The sequence below is a fragment of the Nesoenas mayeri genome, assembly GCF_963082525.1.
Source record: "Nesoenas mayeri genome assembly, chromosome: 3".
Taxonomy (NCBI): domain Eukaryota; kingdom Metazoa; phylum Chordata; class Aves; order Columbiformes; family Columbidae; genus Nesoenas; species Nesoenas mayeri.
In genome coordinates this window covers 79,280,986-79,299,631 of record NC_137544.1, presented here as the reverse complement: position 1 = coordinate 79,299,631, position 18,646 = coordinate 79,280,986, and the positions used below count along the sequence as shown (strand labels likewise).

Below are 18,646 nucleotides of genomic sequence, written 5' to 3'. Positions count from 1 at the left end.
GGAGGTAGAATGGGTCATAGAAAAAACAGAAGAACAGAGAAACAGGGAACAGTATTCAAATCAACATACAAAACCTTGCAAAATGACCACCCAAATGATTCTATGATTCTATAATTCATTTTCACAGATCTTAATCTCATACTTATTTCAACTTTTCTGCCTGAACTCAAAAAATGCAAGTAAATGGAGGCATCAGGAGCTCTCAAAACAACAGAGCACATCCTTGAGAAAAACACTCGGGGAATATCATAGATACATTTTTGTAAAAGTTCAGTAAAAAGAATACTGGAATGAAATCTTATTATTTGCTCTTTCGAGCCAGCCTGAAACATTCTGAGTTGGCACTGCTTCCCTCTAAGCAAGAGATATAAGCTTTGCCCATACCAGGAATTAGCTCCTTGCACAATCTGAGAGCAAGAAATGGCAAACTACAGTTTCAGATATTTTTTTAATGCTTTGACCTAATTGCAATTTCAGCAGCTGTTGCCAACACAAACCGCCAGATTATTTAGAGCAATGTTTTAAAAATTCAGCATTCTTTGGAAACATAAGTTCCGCTGAGGGAACAATAGCAGAACACATTAGCAATATATGTGATTAAATATGACCACAGTTAGTATAGCTTCCATTTAGCTGCAAGCAAGGGGTTAAAATATAAAAGAATCACAATCTACAGACAACTTACTAAAACAAAGATACCTTTCCTTACCAAAGTGCCTTACTGTGGGAAACACTAATAACAAATGCCTCTCCTGTCTGGCCTGAGAGGGTACGTCCACTCTTATCCACAATGGTTCCAGAAACCTAAATATCAATTTAATACAGAGAAAGAATAATAATTAAATTAACAATAAATACAATAATTTAAATGGCTGAACTGCAAAAAGTCAAAACAGAGGGACCTGTGCTCCACTCAAAGTGATACGGCACAATCCAAACAGAAAAATTAAACCTTTTCTTCCCTATAAAGCTTTAAATATTTTAACTAATGGAAAGGCAAACCTTTGACCAGTCTTCTTTCTCTCTCTCTCTCCACCTCCAGAAGATGGAATGAATTTAGAAGACTCCATGAAAAGGTAAATTCATTATTTACACCAAAACGTGCTTTAATATTGATGCTATTTTCCTTCAAATTACTCAGTCAAGGGAGGTGACCAGTGGAATCCTAGAGAGAGCTGTGCTAAGGGCTGCACTTCTCAACCTAACTGAACTAAAGAGGGAGCAGAAAATGAGGCAACCAAGCTAGCTGACCACATAATCAGACAATTCTCAGCACTAACCGACTTGAATAATAAAAAAAGTGGAAACTCATTAATGATACAGTACAAAGTCATGAACACAGCAAAAATTTTACATAATGACACCTCCAAATTAGTCTTTACTGTTTGAGAAATTAATCTGAGTAACAGAAGAAAGTTTTATGAATGCAATTTCAAAGCTCACTAGCAGTAAAGTAAAACATCAGAAACTACAAAGGAAGAAATGGACAAGACAGAGAATATCACTAGGCTGTCATACAAATCCCTGATGTCTGCACTTTGCTGTATGTATTCTAATTCCCCTCTGACTTGAGGAAGTGGAAAACAAAAAGGTGAAAAGAATAACAAATTAACAGTATGGAGCCGCTAAACAGACAAGGACTCTTCAGGATGAAAAAAAAGAGATGACTAAAGGAGCCTCTGACAGAGAGCTATAAATACCATGACTACACAGCAAAGGGAATCTGAAACAGCTGCTCACCATCACTTTGAAGAGAAAAATGGCAAGACACAAAGGAAGTTATCAGGTAGAATGTCCAAAATCACACAACCTTTTGAACCAGTGCATTTGCAAGCTGCAAAAGCTACTGACAGATTGTTTTGTGGGTGCCTGAGTCCCACACAGATTTGAACATGGGTTCAAGAAAGAAGTAAACACATTCAACAAAGGGTACAAACAGATAGAAACTGCAGAACAGAAAGCCTGGGCTGTAAACTGCAGAAAAATGGAAGAATACATCATAACTTTCAAAACAAACCCATTCTTTTTCTATATTCATTCCTATGCCCTCATAACTGCCTGCTGTAAGAAACAGAAATGTTAGAGAAAGAATATAGGAACAGGTCTTTTCTGACTCAAAAGGGTCACTCATTTGCTACTTGAAAATATGGCAGAATTTGTTAATCTCATCCTTGAAGCACTGGTTCTTATTACCCTTAAGACGGCAAGCCTGAAAAAATATCACGATTAAACCTTTTCCTGTGGAAAGACACAATGAATACGCACTGGAATGAGGTCATTCTTCAGTCTTCAGGTTGATAAGCTGGACACAGCTACCTAAGGCTGATTTTATAAAGCTCTTTGCATAAGAGTTTTCCTTTCAAAGTCATGCATGTTTCCAATATACTTATTTCGTTCACTTCAAAGTGCTTTAATCAACTGCCATCTCAGTTAGTTCACAAATTAGGCTTAAGTAAACTATTAAATAGTATATACTTACAAATATAGGCCGGGGAGCATACTCTTCCTCAAACAACGTCTGGAGTGCAAAAATAGCTGCCTATAGGAGAACAAGTTGCAAAATATTCAAGAGTTCTTCACTTTGCTTGGTTTTTTTTGTTTGTGTGGGTTTGCTTTATCTTTTTTTTTTTTTTTTTAATATCTTTTATGGCTGTTTATGCAACTTGTTACCTCATATTGCCTACAAGAACTTACTACATTCAAGAGGTTTTACCCTTACCCCTAATATCTTTCAGGTTCCAAAACACATTTTGGTAACAAGTAGAAAGGAAGGACTATGAGGTAACCTAATAAGATCAAGACTATTCTGAAAAGCACATCACATCAGGTACTTTTCCCTCACACATGCAGCACAAGCTCCATTCCAAACATGGTTGTATGTAGCATTCTCAGCACATATTTACTGCTCTTGAATATGTTTAGAAATGCAGTTTCCAAAGGATTCTAACCACAACAAATTGTAACAGTGAGGACTGCAGTGATCCCTTGGAAGGTCCTGACAATTTCCTGCCTCCTTAGGATCAGGAAGTTGCATGTGAACACGAGCTTGACCCAATGTTAAGCCTGTACGCTCTTAGCCAAACCTCCATGATTACTGGTCAAATCTGCAAAGGACAAGCTATGCCACTGCACACGTTAACCAGACTGTCACAAAAGCCTAAAGCTGTGTGCATATTCAGCCAGACTTTTCCACATTAAATTGCAAGACAGTTTTAATAGCCCTAACACCTCCGCCACCTCCATTGAACAATTATTAGATAAAGAAGGAGGTGTCAAAATCACATGAACTGTGGCGTATTTCAACATTTCATTCCTCCATTTTTACCCTTCTAATCCTCTAACTCCCAATTTTTCTTTTTTAAAGCTGATCAGAGAGTGCCAGAATTCCCATAAAACCCAGATTTTAACAGGACTGTCTCACAAGCCTTCCATGCCTGCAAACAGACACACTGGACATTCCCTCTTCAGTGTATATCACAAGCATACTTCAGACAGACATGCTTATGCTGAAATATACAAACATCAGATGTATGTAGAGATGTTCTGCAATACAGCAGAGTTTCTGGGAATAAAAGGCCAGCTGGCACAGACAGCCAGAAAGATACTAACAGCACGTACTAAAAGGCAAAGGAAAAACTCTGGAAAAGGCTGTTTTATCATTAAAACTCGTCTTACGTTCTAGCTGTTTGCTATCATGTATTTAGTAAACAGTAGCTGATAGCTCTTAAAAGTACTGTGTTGAACTTCCTTAGGTAGTACACCAAAAACTTATATTACCAAGTGTTTTTTTCCAGGAGTCTCACCTTGGCATTGGCTGTATCAAATATGGTTTCCACTAACAAGATATCAACTCCTCCATCCAAAAGTCCTTTGGCTTGTTCCTTATAGGCTTCAACTAGTTCATCAAAAGCTGTAAAACAGGAATGATGTTAATTTTATCTGGAGGTATCTCTTTGAAAGCCATCACCTAAGTTCCTAAGTTAAATAACTTGATGGTTATAAAAACTTACTTATATTCCTGTAATCTGGTCTCTCCACAGATGGTGAAACAGACAGTGTCCTGTTTGTTGGACCCATGGCTCCAGCAACATACCTCCTAATTCCTAAACCAAGACACAGAAGAAGAAAAAAAAAAAAAAATTACCACTGCTTTTACAATGACAGTCATGTCAATGTAAGAAACTCCAAGGACATACACACATATCATTCCAGGATGAAGAACCATAAAACAGGAAACTCCTGTCTGAAATGAAGGGTTTGATCAGCATAAGATTACCCACACAGCTGACTTGTTTTAATACTATCCAAGATGATGTTCAGAGTACACACACAATACAGAAGAACACCTATGAAAAAAGTAATTGGCTCAATTAATTTTTCTCCTAAGTATCATTTGCCTCTGACACAGGAAGCCTCATTCAATTACTTTAAATGCACAGCATGGACAGTTTCCTGGCATTTTTCACTAGGTAATCTGATTTGAATATTCTGACTTGTGTTCATTAAAAAACTCACTTTTTTAAAAAGCATATTTCGAACCTTACATTTTTATTCCATACTATGAATCACATCAGTAAGGTGTTACCTGGACAGCAGCACTGTCAGCTTGAAACATAGTTTGATGCCAGAATACAAGGGGAAATTACTTGTCTTTGAAAGATAACATTGTCTACAGCAGTGGAAATTAGTTATAACTCTCTCACATAAACCCTGAAGACTGAACATTTATAGATGATGGTCACCTACTAAGCACATTCCAGTCAGTAAAATCAAAACAGTAGACTCATACTAGCAGTAACTGGTAATTCACATTTACCTATCATCAGCCACCCTAATCTTGTCATGCAAAGATTTATGCTGTACAAACCTAAGCAACTTATAACAGACCCTGCTAAATTTGTTCTCTTTAAAATATATCTGAAGATGTGTACCGCCTGCAGTCTAAAATAGGCAGGCATAGGACAACCATCCTGCAGAACACACTAAGGGCCAGATCCTGCAAACATGCTGAAATTAGTGCGATATGAATAGAGATGTGAAATTGCTACTGTGCCTAAAATGAAGAGTGTGGATGTCTGTAAGTTTTGTCCCTGTGATGTAAAGCATCAAGCTATCTTCTAGTTAACAACATTTGAAAGACTGTAGCCAGAGAGTCAAAACCAAAAATGAATATTAAAATAAATGCTGCTTACCTGTCCGAGCAGTTACATCATCTGCTGCTTTCCTGGCCACCTGTGCAGACGCTCTGTTTAACCGATATGCCTAGGACAATTACGGAAAATTACCCAGTAACCATTAGTCCAGTACAGCATAACTCATGCTCAAAGAAGCACAACAGTTCCATTCAGTAGCCTGCAATACACTCTGAAGGCTCCACACAAATACACATAAGCACTATACAAAATTTCAAAAGGAACAGCTCTATACATCTCAGCAACTGAGTTACATCCCACATACATCCCAAACTACAGCTGCTTATCATAAAATTTCACTCTGTAAGGTTCTAATTAAATCCTGCTAAAGTCAACAGAAGCTGAAGTACAGGACTTTGACAACAAAATTAACCTATTTTTAAATTAACTTTTTTTTCAAGCAGCACATTTCTGAGTATTTTCATTCATTTATTTCTCAAATTCTCACATACCACATACCACAGAAGAGGTATGACAACTGCAAGCTTGAAAGGACTTCTACATACACCAGCACAAACATCCAACACCCAGGAAAAAAGCAGTTCCATTGTGGCATTTAGGAAGCTGGAAGGACTGAAGCAAACACCCCTGTTCACATAACAGAGACATTCTGGGAATGCTCAGACAAGATCTAGGACAAATTATTATTGCCTCTGCCTCCACTAACAAGCGGCACACTGCAACTGTCACACAAAGCAAGTACAATTCTCTACAGCAGCAGAAATGAGCTACAATGCCATCACAAGGCTCTACAGACAGCACACATTCAATAAATGCAATATCAATGAACTCTGGGACTAAACTAATCTTGGCTGCTGAGACAAAAATCTTGATTACCATTTTAACGTGTAAATAGTTTAGCATACTTACCAAATGCTCAAGGCCATAGTCAGCTTGTGCAACTCTGGTACTGCTGAAAGTGTTCGTTTCAATGATGTCAGCACCTGACAGCAAGTATTCCTGCAAGGCATGAAAGAAAAAAAAAAATCTCCAAGACCTCCAGAACTGACATGTGGAATTAAAGCAATCCAGCTATTTTGTCTCATTTAGTTGACAAAAGCCACAAACCATCTCCTAATTCAAAGCGGATCAAACTTTGAAGGCCTTACTCAGAGACACAGGGCCAAAGCAATGGAAGTGTTCTACGTAACCGATTTTCAGAGTTTTAGTGGCAGCCACACTTTCTATTAACAGGTGACATTTATAGTTACCTCCACCACTGAGCCAAACACCTGAAGCACATTCTAGATTTCTGCACAGGGACATGGTAGGAGGCAGTCCAATTGCCATCAGCAAGGGCTGCTGTGAGCAGACTCAAAAAAGGTACCAGTTGAACAACAACAGATGATTAGAAAATTTAAGCATTCTGAATGGAACTGTACAGCATAAAAGCATACCAAGACAAAATACAAGCTTAGGAGAATTATGCTTTGTGCAGATCACATTTAAAGTTTAACTAATGGTGCAAATTCACAAAACAATTAAGCCATCTGCTCCAATTTAGTTGTTGAATTTCTACTGAAGTAAACCGAAATCAATGCAAACCAAAGTACTTTTGCAGATTCTAGTCTGTTTTGATAACCTCTACCAGTTGTCCTCTTCCCCCAACTAACTCCTCTTTTGGATCAGGTCAACCCTTAGGTGACCTCTTCATATTCAAGGAAATTAAGACATTTCGAATGCTAGTAAGTAAAAAATACTGATGTGGCCATTAAACATAAACCACTCAGATTTTCCTGTGAGAAGCAGATGAGTTCAGTGGATTCAACAGCACAAACAAAGTCTTGATCCAAATGACAGCAGAAAAGCATGATATTTGCTTTAAAATATGTTTTGCTGCAAACTAATATGTGTTCTCTCAACTCCTCCTGGGCACATATAGAAATACCTACAAATAGCTATAGGAAAATATACAAGTTCTTACAGGCACACTAATAACCAAATACTGAAGTTTCTGAAAAACATCTAGACTAAAGATATTAAAATGTGTACAGCTTTGTAATAGCTTTTATTTAGTTCAGATCTGCTAGCAAAACCCCTTCAAACTTTACTCCCTACTACTACAGAAGGAAGTAATATGCTCAAAGCCGAAAGATAATTTTTGTCCTACAATCCTTCTGTTACCACTGAATCTTACTTTGCCAGCCAAGGTACAGCAAACTTTTCAAGTTACTGATATCTGTGAGATCTGATTCATCAGGCCATTAAAAAACAAACAAACAAACAAAAAAAAAAAAAAAAACACAAAAAAAAACACACCCGAAAAAAAAAAAACCAACAAAAAAACACACACACAAAAAAAAAAAACCACCAAACAAACCACAAAATCTCCTATATAGAGTGGTATAGAGTGGGATTATAGTTACATTGTATAAGTATTTTAATGTATTATTTCAAGTTCTGTTCAGTTCTCAAATATGAAGTCACTGCCCATGGCTCACAAAGCACCTGACCCAAAAGTTGTTGCAGGCATGAGGACCACCACAGATTGTGCTTTTCTTACACTCTTCCTAAAACACCGACAACTGACCATTGGAGGGAGGGTGGCAGACTGCCTTTGGTTTGACTCAATACATTCCTTCTCAAGTCACATCACCTGCAAAATTAGATTGTTAAACCAGTTTACCCAATTAAAACCACAAGCTATTATAAATTCCAAGGTTTGTGGCCACTACAGATCAGTTGACTGAACTCAATCTACAAAGATTTCCTCCTGAAGTTTTTATAGGTCCAAGACTCTTGATTCTTTTGAACTAGTCATTCTTAAAATCCAAAGAATGACAGTTAGAATGTAAACATTAAAATATAGATTACATATGAAGTTTAACAAATATAAGCCAGTTATTATTCTAATAAATGAAATACAGATATTTTTAATAATTGGAAAAACCCAGAACAGATGTGAGGCTTCAACTGAATACCTACTAGTTTTGATGCTATTCAAATGTTCCAATTATTACAGTAAGAACTACAAATACCTGCAACTCAAGAAATACAAGACTTATTTGTTTTTTAAAGTATAGTTGAAGATAGGAAAATAATAAAATCTGTTTGCAAATTCCTAATGATCAACCCTCCATCATTTTATTCTCTGGGACACACATTAATATTCTAGAGAAAAACAGAGAATATGGAATTGCATATACTCACTAAGAAGCCCATATACTCATTAATAAGGAGAGGCCGGCTTCAGGCTGCCCCATTTAACAGCTCTTTAATACACAATTATAGAAACATGCATCTAAAATTCAGATGTGTCCTACTTAGATGCATTTCAAATGCTGTTGGGGAGGAAAAAAGGAAAGAAACATGAAACAAATCGGAATCTACAATTAATAGAAATGCATCAGGGACATAAGTCAAAAAAGGATTTAAAAACAACACTGCCTGGGTGACATCAGGAACCAAGACAAAAATGCTGTGCTCACACAACCAGAACAGTCAAATCTGCTCATTCTTTTTCGCATGGTTACCTAGCACTCTCTTCCCTATCCCCAAAAGACACAGCCGACCTGGTAGACTGTGGCATGGAAAAGGGGAGCACAGAGGCCAAATTCTCCTTCCTTCTCTTGTCAAGAGACAGAAATCAGAACCACCTACCTTGTGTATGGCACAGATTATGTCAGGTTGAGTTACACTGAGAAGATCATTATTGCCTTTCAAAGGCCTGGAATGATCTTTAAATTCATGCCCTCGGAAATCCTCTTCTGACAGGGCATGTTGCTGGATCATGGTACCCATGCCTCCATCCAAAATCATGATCCTCTCCTGCAGAACCGATTCAATTTCATCTTCCATGCTTTTCTGGGGATCTGCTGTAAGAAAATGAAGCCCATATTTAAGCAGCTATGAAACTCCCTATCTATACACTTGTGTTTACCTGAGCTCTTCCCATTTAAGAAACTGAATAAAATAACTAATCTGCTGCTGAAATCAAACAGTAGTTGGTTGTCTTCACCTACAACTCCCATCACATGATGTCAGGTAACAGATGCATCTATCTAAATAGAATTAGACTCAAGTGGTTCTTCATCTAAGTACAGTCACCTGCAAACAATCAGCTGCATAAAGATGAATATCAAAAGTTCGGGGGGCATACACCAAACTCCTTACATAAACTAGTCTCCAACCCTGAAAAGTGTGATTGTTTTCACTACAGCAACATCTGAACTGCAACACAGAGTTGACTCTTGGTACAAGACACTGTACTGTAAGTGGTACACAAGTGCAAACCAGAAACTAGTAAATTTCTTTTAAAATCTACTTGATTCACTTATACCATAGTGACTGAGAAGGAGAAATAAACTGAGCAAGCGTAAACAATTTTTCTTCTGAGTCCCAAATTCACTTCTTTCTAGGATTAGAAAAGTAAATAACAATTTTGCACTTCTGTTAGCAAGCAAACACCAAGATACATTGACAGATAAGAGCTGGATTTTATTTTCTTTTCCTTACACCTCCTTATAACTTACACACAGTAGTACTTAAATATCAGTAGCAACTGCCAACTGACTTGATTTCTTTCATTTTGCAGTCTTGCAATGCAACTTCTGCCTTGACACCAGTACTGTTAAAAAAGAATGTGCTGGAGAAAAGATGAGGTCAAGACTAAAGTATTACAAGATTACATTTATACCAATACTCAGGCAAAACATCTTTAAATCAGATGTAGTTTCAGCAAGAAGAGAAGCCAAAGTAAATTTGCTCTATAACAAGCATGAAGCATTTGAAGTGAGATTAAAACACACAAAAAAGCAAACCACCCTAGTTTCAAGCTGGAAATTTTAACAGCATACAGGTAGGCTCAGCAGGTTCTTATATAAAAGGCTTAAACCTACTCACGTTAAACCACCAAATTATTCAGGAAAATAAACTCAGTCCTTGAGCTAAAGGCTTTCAGAAGTAAGACCCAAAAAATTACATCTGAAAGTATAACTGCAATGCAGATTCCCATGGAGCATAATTCACGTGCTTTGCAAGAGCTACAACCCAACCAGACATCCATATCAGAGCTTTCTTTTGCTTTAATGTAGCCTCTAAGACAACCCCTTGATACCGAGAGCTGTAGCCCAGACAGCTGAGTCTGGCCATCGGAGATCTCCCAGAACCAGTTCTCCTTTCTACAGGCTTCTGTTGCTTCTACCTAGGTGCTTCCCTACTATCTTCTCATACACTTTAGGAAGCGAACGAAGATTCACAGTCACCTATTTGGTGTTTAATCCTCCACCTCATGTAGTCTGTTTTGCTTTCCCTACAGCTTGTCTTGCTGAACACACACAGTGTACGGTTTTCTGCTCACAGGAGGACAGATTTCTGTCTAATCTCTGCACCCAGCTCTGCAGAGAGCCTTGTTCTGAAGAAGGTTTTAAAATGTGGGCTTCTTCAGCATCATCTCAAAAAGCTGCAGGAAACAGGGTGGGAAACATGAACATGGCCGTCCATGCCATGGGTACACAAACTCTACATGTTACAAATGGATGGCATAGCTCCAAGCCCACCAAAACTTCTTGTTGTCTTTGCTATGGACAACACTTGACTCCTCTTCCATTAGGAGCCTGCACTACTTGAAGCGATGCTCTGGCACGCTGACAATGCAATTTTCAAGTTGGAAACAAAGTCTGCAGGCAGGTCACAAAAGAGCTCAGAAATCTGAGAGGATCAGTTCATAAAGCCATGCTAGAAAATGCTGAACTCTGCCCTTGGGAGAAAAGCAAGGAAGAGGCTGGGACTCAGCTCTGCTAAATAAGCGCCATCACCTTAATTCAGCATTCTACTCACATAATTCCCCTCTCCAGAACAGATGGGGAACAAGGGTTTGTTGCAGAAAAAATGAAAAAAATGAAAAAATTTACAAAATCATTTACAAAATCATTTAAAAAAGTTTAAAAAATAAAGATCACTGTGTAGCTTTGGGAAACAGATTCCCTCTTCCACTCAGAAGTGTCCAGGAGAAAAAAATGCTTCTATAGCTGTAATGGAAATAGTAGCAAACCAGCAGTGGTAACAGGACCCAGGACCAATACCTTGATTTTACATTCTACTGAAACTTAAAATATAAACTGTATTACCACAGAGTTCTAGGGCTGGAAATAGTTTAGCAGACCATATGAAGACAGCACAAAAGTGACTTGACAGCATTGGATTAAAAAACAATGGGATACAGAATGCAGAACAAAAAAAATCCTAAGAGCCTGCTTCACTTCTTCTAGGTCAACACTCCATCTTGAGACCACATGAAGAAGGGAATTACTTGTCTGGAAAGGAGAAATTAAATCAGCTACAACTTTTACCCCTTGTAGACATTTCCAAGTAAGTTTGCATAGCACACGAGGTGTCCCTTTGATACAGCTGTTCAACCCTATGATCATTCTACCACTAACAATCAGAAGCTTTGCCAAACTATAACCTACCATTTTCACAATGTGGCAACTAAACAGCCCAGGAGGTAAGGCAAGATGATGTTCCTTCATCTCCTTATCCTAACCCAACCCACAGACAGGCCATATAAGCAGAACTGAAGGGATAAATGCATGTTCTTCACAAGAAACTGGACTTGAAAGCTTGCAGTTTGCTTAAAAACACATTTTTCTGATGCCTGCAATGATTCTCAAAAGGTGGTGTTTTTATTATTTATGCACTTCTATTAAAAATTTATTCTTAGTATAAAATAGTCTGGCATACAAGTACTTGGAACAGAGTAAAGGATTACAAGTTGCTTCCAAAGCCTTTAATAAAGGATCAACCGAGCTGTGACAGTATTATGGTATTTTCATCATGTTAATGTGAAAGAACACAAACCGAAGAACTACAGGCACTTACAGGACCCCCTGTTTCCCAGGTTGACCAGGTACTGTTCTAAGAGGCAAAAGGACCACTCAACATTGCACATCCTCATTCAGCCAACCAGCACTGCCCTGCACCAGCTCCAAGCACAAGCTTCCCCGTCATTCAAAGAATTATTGTGCAGCATGCAGAAATTACAACAGTAGATAGAAAGGATGCTCCTTCTACCAGCCTGCCACAGACATCTCATGACAACCTTAGCACTACTATTTAATTAATTAGCATTGCTGTTTAATTACCTAAATCTTCTTCTACTGGATGCCCTGCGGCATCATTAAGAGTTTCATGAACTGTAGCAACAGATGGCAGTCAGGTCCTCTAGAACAGTGGTCAGCAGCAGCCTATTGCTAAGTTATTTGTTACCCTGCCTATGCAAAGAAAGAAGAATTGGGTCTTAGCACTTCACCTTGGGTACCTATGTGCAGCTTGCTGACATCTTCCATCTCAGCACTTGTCTTGAGAACCATTCAGGTCTTCCATAAAAGACAGACAGACACTTGTGTAGCCAATGCCTTTACAAAGTTAGCTTGAAAGGCAAACAACAACTACAAAAGTCACTTAAGTCCCAGAATAATAGAGAACACCAATTCGTTGTGTCTGCTGTCTCTGGCTAAACATGCAAATCCCAGGCTGAGAAAGCTTCCCATGTTACAACCAAAACTGTCCATCTCCCAACATTAAACTGTTCACAACAGATTATAAGATATTCATTACAAGCAGAAACCACAGGAAAACAAACTGGCCTCCAAACCAGCATGATCTCATTTTGTGGCATACCCTGCTGCTGAAAAGGTCTGGAGAACACTTAACTTCATGACGAACTGCTCCCACACACAGGTCCTCTGCACCACTGCCAGACACACACACCATCATCCACTGACTTCTCTCTGTTCAGTGGGGCCCCGCAAGCACCCCTGGCATGCAATTTTTGCTTCCATCTAAGCAGAACTTTTCTCCAGCTGCTACCACTTCTCAAGCTGCTGTTGAAACGCTCTCCCACGTTTCCTACTTCAGCCAAAGCCATTGGGTTCTGCAGCAGCTGGGTAGTCACTAGCGATGGCTTGACCCCAAAGAGCGCAGGAGAAAGGGCTGGGCAGGTCAACATCACCTGTGTCAGAGAAACCTGGAAATACCTCAGACCACAGAAGCCCATCATGGAGTCGCACTGCACACAGCTCTGCAGTGAGGACTGGCAGCCTGTCCAAAAAGCTGAGGTACGCAAGTCCGGGCCGCAGTGCGGGCTCAGCAGCAGGCATTCCCACAGACATGCTGGGGATCTCTGCACGTAGCACCATGAAAGCAGCCACTGACAGAACTGTCCATTTTAAAACACGGACAATGCTAATTAGCAGCTAATTTTACTCCCCCTCCTCTTCCGGCGACTTCTGTTTAACCTCCGAAACAGCACTTTTGGCTTTGAGCCCCAGAGCACACACATTCCCCACCACCAAGCTACAGCCTCTCAAGCAGTTGCAGTTTTTTATTTTTCTGGCCTAACTGCGTCGGACAGGGCGTCGCGGGTATTCCAGCGACCTCCGCACCTCCACGGGCTCCGGCAACAACCGCCCTTGCTCCCACCGCCAACAACGCCGCACACGCGGTCGGCGCGGCCCGTCTGACCGCACGCGGAGCCGCCACACGCGGCGGCTCCAAAGCTGCGAGTAACCGACGCCGCCGCAGGGGGCGACGGCACCGAGCCGCGGGCAGGCGCCAGAGACTGAGGTGAAGGTGAGCCCGCCGCCTGTTGCAGCAGGACCGCAGCTCCCGCCGCCCCTGCACAGCCCGGCCGGCTGCTCCCGGGAGGGGGAAACGGCTCCCACCTCCCTCGATCTGGGGATGGGCGGTAGTGGCACCGAGCCCCGCGCTGCCGCCTGGGGGGGGCGGGGCACCATCTCCCTCACAGACCCGGTGCGCGCGCGCCCCCGCACCCCAGCGCTCGCGCCCGTTACCCGATGGGTCGGGGTCGGCCGGCCCCGTGGGCGCCATGTTGCCGGGACGTCACAGCCGCTGCGCGCCGCGGAGTCGGGGGGGACTCGCGCGCAGCCCGCGAGCCGAGCGGGAGCGGCAGGGCTGCCGCGTCAAGCGCTGATGCGCGAGCTCCGCCCAGCGCGCGGGCAGTGCGCGGGTGTTGCGGCCGTTGCTGCCGTTGGCCCGGGGACCGGCGCGGAGGTTGTGCCCCCGCCTCTCACAGCCACACACGCTGCGGAGGCTGCGGGCTCAGGGAGCTGCGCCTCAGCAGCGGGCAGCGCTCGGTTAGGCCCGGCTGGCGGCTGCCCGGGAGCCGGCTGCTCTGCGGTTGGCGCTTCTGCGGCGCGGCCGTGCCCGTTGAAGCCGCTGGGAGCGGATCGGCAGTCGCAGTAACGGGCTGAAAACTCACCTGAGGAGCTGGTTTGGTTTGCTTTCATTTTCGCGGCCTGAAGACGGCAGCTCTTAAGGCTGGATGGGGAAAGCAAAGCCTGTTCTTCTAACTACCTGTCCTGATGTTAAATGCTGATAGCGTTAGATGCCCCTGTAGTTACTGTGCAAAACTTACATGGCCAGGCAGGGCTAAAGAAAGTGAGTTGTCCCTTCATTGTGCGAAGATGGAGGAGAAAGTAAGTCTTTGAAATTCCAACACTTGTATTGCAATTAAAGACTAACTTACATAAACTGGAAATCAGACTTGCCAGTGATGTCTGTACGCACGTTACTGGCCTGGAAACAAGTTTATACTAAAGGAATCAAGCAAATTAAGGCATAGGTTACTTGACAGCTGAACAAAACCTGTCTTATTCAGACATAAGAGTTTCACCACTTTTCTATAGTCTATCATCATATGTCCATTCAACTTCTTATCTGAGGGCTCATGTTTTAAAATAAATATATACTTGCCTGTTACAGCTGCAGAGCTTCCTCGCAAACATTACACGGCGAAAGTTTGCTTGCCAAGAGTCAGAATAGCTCAGGGGAATAACGTCTACACTCATTTAAAGTGTTAGTAATTCAAATGCCTGTAATAAACATGAGCAGCATTGTCATTTAAACTAGTTCAGTGTTGAAATATGAAAATAAAAAGCAAGTCTGTAAAATGCATTATTGTCCAGCCTTTCTTGTTTTCCTTGCCTGGTTCAATATCTTAAGCAAACAAAGCAAATACTGCAGGTGAAGATGCAGAGGTCACTGGTTCTATGTTAACTGGAACAACTGAGTTCACTTCCTCACTTCAGGCCGCTGGGCCTCAGCTCCATGCGGCAAAGGTAAAGCCTTCTATCAGGTAAGAGTATGTGTTGCTACATGTACCGTACTTAATAACAGCTCCTGCATTTTTCCCAGAAGAATTTAGGAGACTTAAAAGTTGCTAAATGTTTACTCTTGAATTTTCTTTTGAGACACAAAACCAGTTGGTTACAAACCCTTTGAGTCCAACGCAATCTAGGAACTTTCATGATCAACTGTCACTTCAGTCAATGGTCACACAAGTATGTATAAAAAAAGTAGCTTTATATTTAAATAACATACATCTAATTTAGCGTGAAGAGAAATACAGGCAGCTTATAAATCAGCTAGATCGTAGTCCAGCCTCAGTTGCAGAGGTCATGCTCCAGTTTTGAGTGCCAGGAGACATCCCTAGAGAGCAGACCTTGCCCCTCCACAAACCACTGCAGTGGTCAGCATAAGCTCCCACTGCAAAAATGTGTCCCAACATTCCAGTGTAAGATGCAGTGGTCTGGAAACCCATAAACTTTAAAAGCCTAACAACAGAAGTGGAATAAAACAAACAGAAGCAGAAGTCAGATACTCCCAGAGACTGGTTAATTTTATCACTTTTACACAGACTTTACATGTATCACTTGACTTTCTACAACCTCCAACCTTTTTGTTATGGCACATAACACACTGAAAATTTACTCTGGCAGCAATTCAGGTTAAAAAGCTCACTGTCTCCACAGTTGCTTTGTGGTGACAAATCTTTGTACCACAGCTCAGCACGTCCTTGTGTGCGCTGATGCAGTTGTTTGTGTAACTGCTGCAAAGTAGGTCAGTGGGAAAAAAAAAAAAAAGGAAGCTGAAAATTTGAAGGTGCTTTTGAAAAGGATCATTTCACATATCCCATTTACTCTGCAGTTCTATAACCAGTTCGAACCAATTTGACTCTGTGTTGCCCTGAAAAGTCATTCCCAAATTCCAGCCTGTGCCATCCTCGTATTGGCACACTCTCCCTTGTGTGCGTGCAAGCCCTTGAACATAATTCTTCCTTAAAGGTCAGTTTTCAGAGAGAACATGTCCCTGGTCCAATTCGCTCGCAGCTGAACGGTCTCCAGAGCTGACGTAGGGGCAGCAGCAGGAAGAGGGGCCAGCAGCTGCCTGGCCTCAGACTGTCTTCGGTCTGCTTGAGAAACTGGAGCTGTGCAGACAACGGAACGAGCACAGCCAAGGCAAGATACACCCCAGAGGGTGAAGGGAAGAGGAATGAGTGGTTAAGGGTAGCAATGATCCAACCTGATCATCCAGAAAAGGAGTATCGACACAGAAATTCATCCTTAATAGATTTTGCAGTGTTAGGAAGTCTCAGGCTGCTTCTCTTGGTTTAGTTTCAGTGATGACAGTACTGCACAGCACTAAGAGTCCCGGTGCATGTCTTTATCCCAAAGCTGCCACACACCTGCACTTACCAAGAGTTTTCAACACTTTCTTTGAGAAGCTCTAATACATGGTGTGTTTGCAGGAAACCTTCAAGGATTTGCAGTGAGCATGCCCTTAAGCTTGAAAAGTGCTTTGTCTTACGGAGTGTTGATTTTATTTTACTAAATTAGGCTATCGAAATGCTGTTCCCTCTCATACATTTAGAATAACACCAGGAGCAGCTTGGAGTTGCTGGAGCAGTGGAATAAAGGAAGGGAGAATGTAAATATGCTATCCTTCCCCTGTCTGAGAAACCTGACCGTAACGCTGTTGGGAATGAATCCTATTTAAACGCCTGCTGCAGACATCGTATCATTCATGCAAACATCTATCATTATGCTGAGAATTCTGGTTTCTGAAGGTGGTTATAACTGACCCTTCAGGGAAGCTAACATCTTCCTAATTGCAACAGGAATAAACTATAAATCCAAATTAATATTTTTACCAAAAAAAAAAACTTCTTAAGTCAGATAGAATTCTGGAATTTCAACTATATTTGAAGGCATTTTTAAGTTACCATTTTCCTCAGCTCCTCCCACAAGCAGCTAAACTCTCACAGATCTTTTAAAACAAGATAGTGTTTGAAGCAAAGAAAGCCACCTCCATATTTTATTTTTCTTTTTTTTTCTTTCCCCAGTGCAAAGGATCTGATTCACCAGTTCATTACTGTATTTGTACACCTGTGCATTCAAATAGCATACTCATCTTATGCGTATGTGAGATCAAATGCAGGGTTTTGGCATGCTCTTTTAGGTTTTGTGTGTGTGCTTTTGATAACTCCATAATATTCATTACAAAAATGTGCCTTTCATTCCCATGTTATCTGCCTTTATTCCTGAGGATGCAGTTTCCAATGGACTATTCACATGAGTAATCCTTATTTAAACAAGAACAGTGGGATTATTCATGTTGCTGAAGAACAGCCATATTTCAGAGGATTATATCCAAGCGAAGTATTCACAAGATCATGCAGAAGCCTGAAAGAGAAAACAAATCGATCTGATTTCAGAGCACAGCTCTTGACTCTCTGTTCTGTAAGGTTACTTACCACTTGTGCTACTTTGCTGCAGCTGGATTCTTGCTCTATTTTGAATAACTTACACTACTTGTTTTTTTATTTTCAGAATTTCCTCTGTGCTTAAGAATTACGGTTTCAATTAATTTTCTAGCCTTTAGAGGGTGATTTTGTTTTATTCAAATACAAATTATTTGTTCTATTTAAGTACAATTATGTTAACATTTCTATTCTAGGACTAAAATATTACTAGAAACCAAAAGAAAGCTGATTGTTTCCAGATCGATTCTAAGCACACTCCAAATGCCAAAATATTCTATTAAATGTATGCAACTTAGAGGAATATCAACAAATATATTCTACCTACCATAGGTAGTCCATTTTGGACTTAACTACTTTAAAAAAAGCCTGAAGTCTCCATCACAGTGAAAACAAACACACTAAAGTGAAGTGAATATAACTTCTTGCATCTCTTTAGAGAATCTGTGTTGATCACAAGGTATATAAACACCTGGAAGGGCTGAGAGGCAGGCAGGAAGAGACTGGGAATTTAATAGGGAGTGTGGTCTTACTGTTATCCATAGTGCTGCGCGGGCAAACTGTGTCAACTGCTTTCAATTTATTACAGGCTTCATATGACTATGACATTTTGCAGCACTTTTAAAACCTTCAGTATGCACCTTTCAAGCATCTATATCAAATCCACAGAAGAGAGAGGAAGAACCCCGGCAGGCTTGCAGGCTGCCCCATGACAGCATGGGAACTGGGAAAGAAGGGCCAGGTCACACACAGTTAAATGCACCATGGAAAACCTGCCCAACATAGAGCTCGGTGAGTTAGAAAGCCTTTTGCCATGAATGTGCATGATATTCTCAGCTTCTTTCTCTCAATTATCATGTCCTGGAGATATCTGAGCTGCGCTGCCTCTGCCCAA

At 41.0% G+C, this 18,646-nt stretch overlaps 1 protein-coding gene across 1 annotated transcript in view; it reads right to left on the bottom strand.

Moving 5' to 3' along the window:
- The window catches only part of MTR (5-methyltetrahydrofolate-homocysteine methyltransferase), a gene marked incomplete at both ends in the record, with an annotated part of 48,810 nt that extends 34,789 nt beyond the window's left edge, over window positions 1-14,021 (bottom strand). The window contains 8 exons of the mRNA XM_080342249.1: window positions 710-804; window positions 2,480-2,539; window positions 3,804-3,910; window positions 4,011-4,103; window positions 5,193-5,262; window positions 6,063-6,152; window positions 8,793-9,007; window positions 13,985-14,021. Of these exons, the coding sequence (XP_080198375.1) occupies window positions 710-804; window positions 2,480-2,539; window positions 3,804-3,910; window positions 4,011-4,103; window positions 5,193-5,262; window positions 6,063-6,152; window positions 8,793-9,007; window positions 13,985-14,021 (767 nt within the window). The remainder of the gene's footprint in view (window positions 1-709; window positions 805-2,479; window positions 2,540-3,803; window positions 3,911-4,010; window positions 4,104-5,192; window positions 5,263-6,062; window positions 6,153-8,792; window positions 9,008-13,984) is intronic.
- Window positions 14,022-18,646: the final 4,625 nt, after the last annotated feature.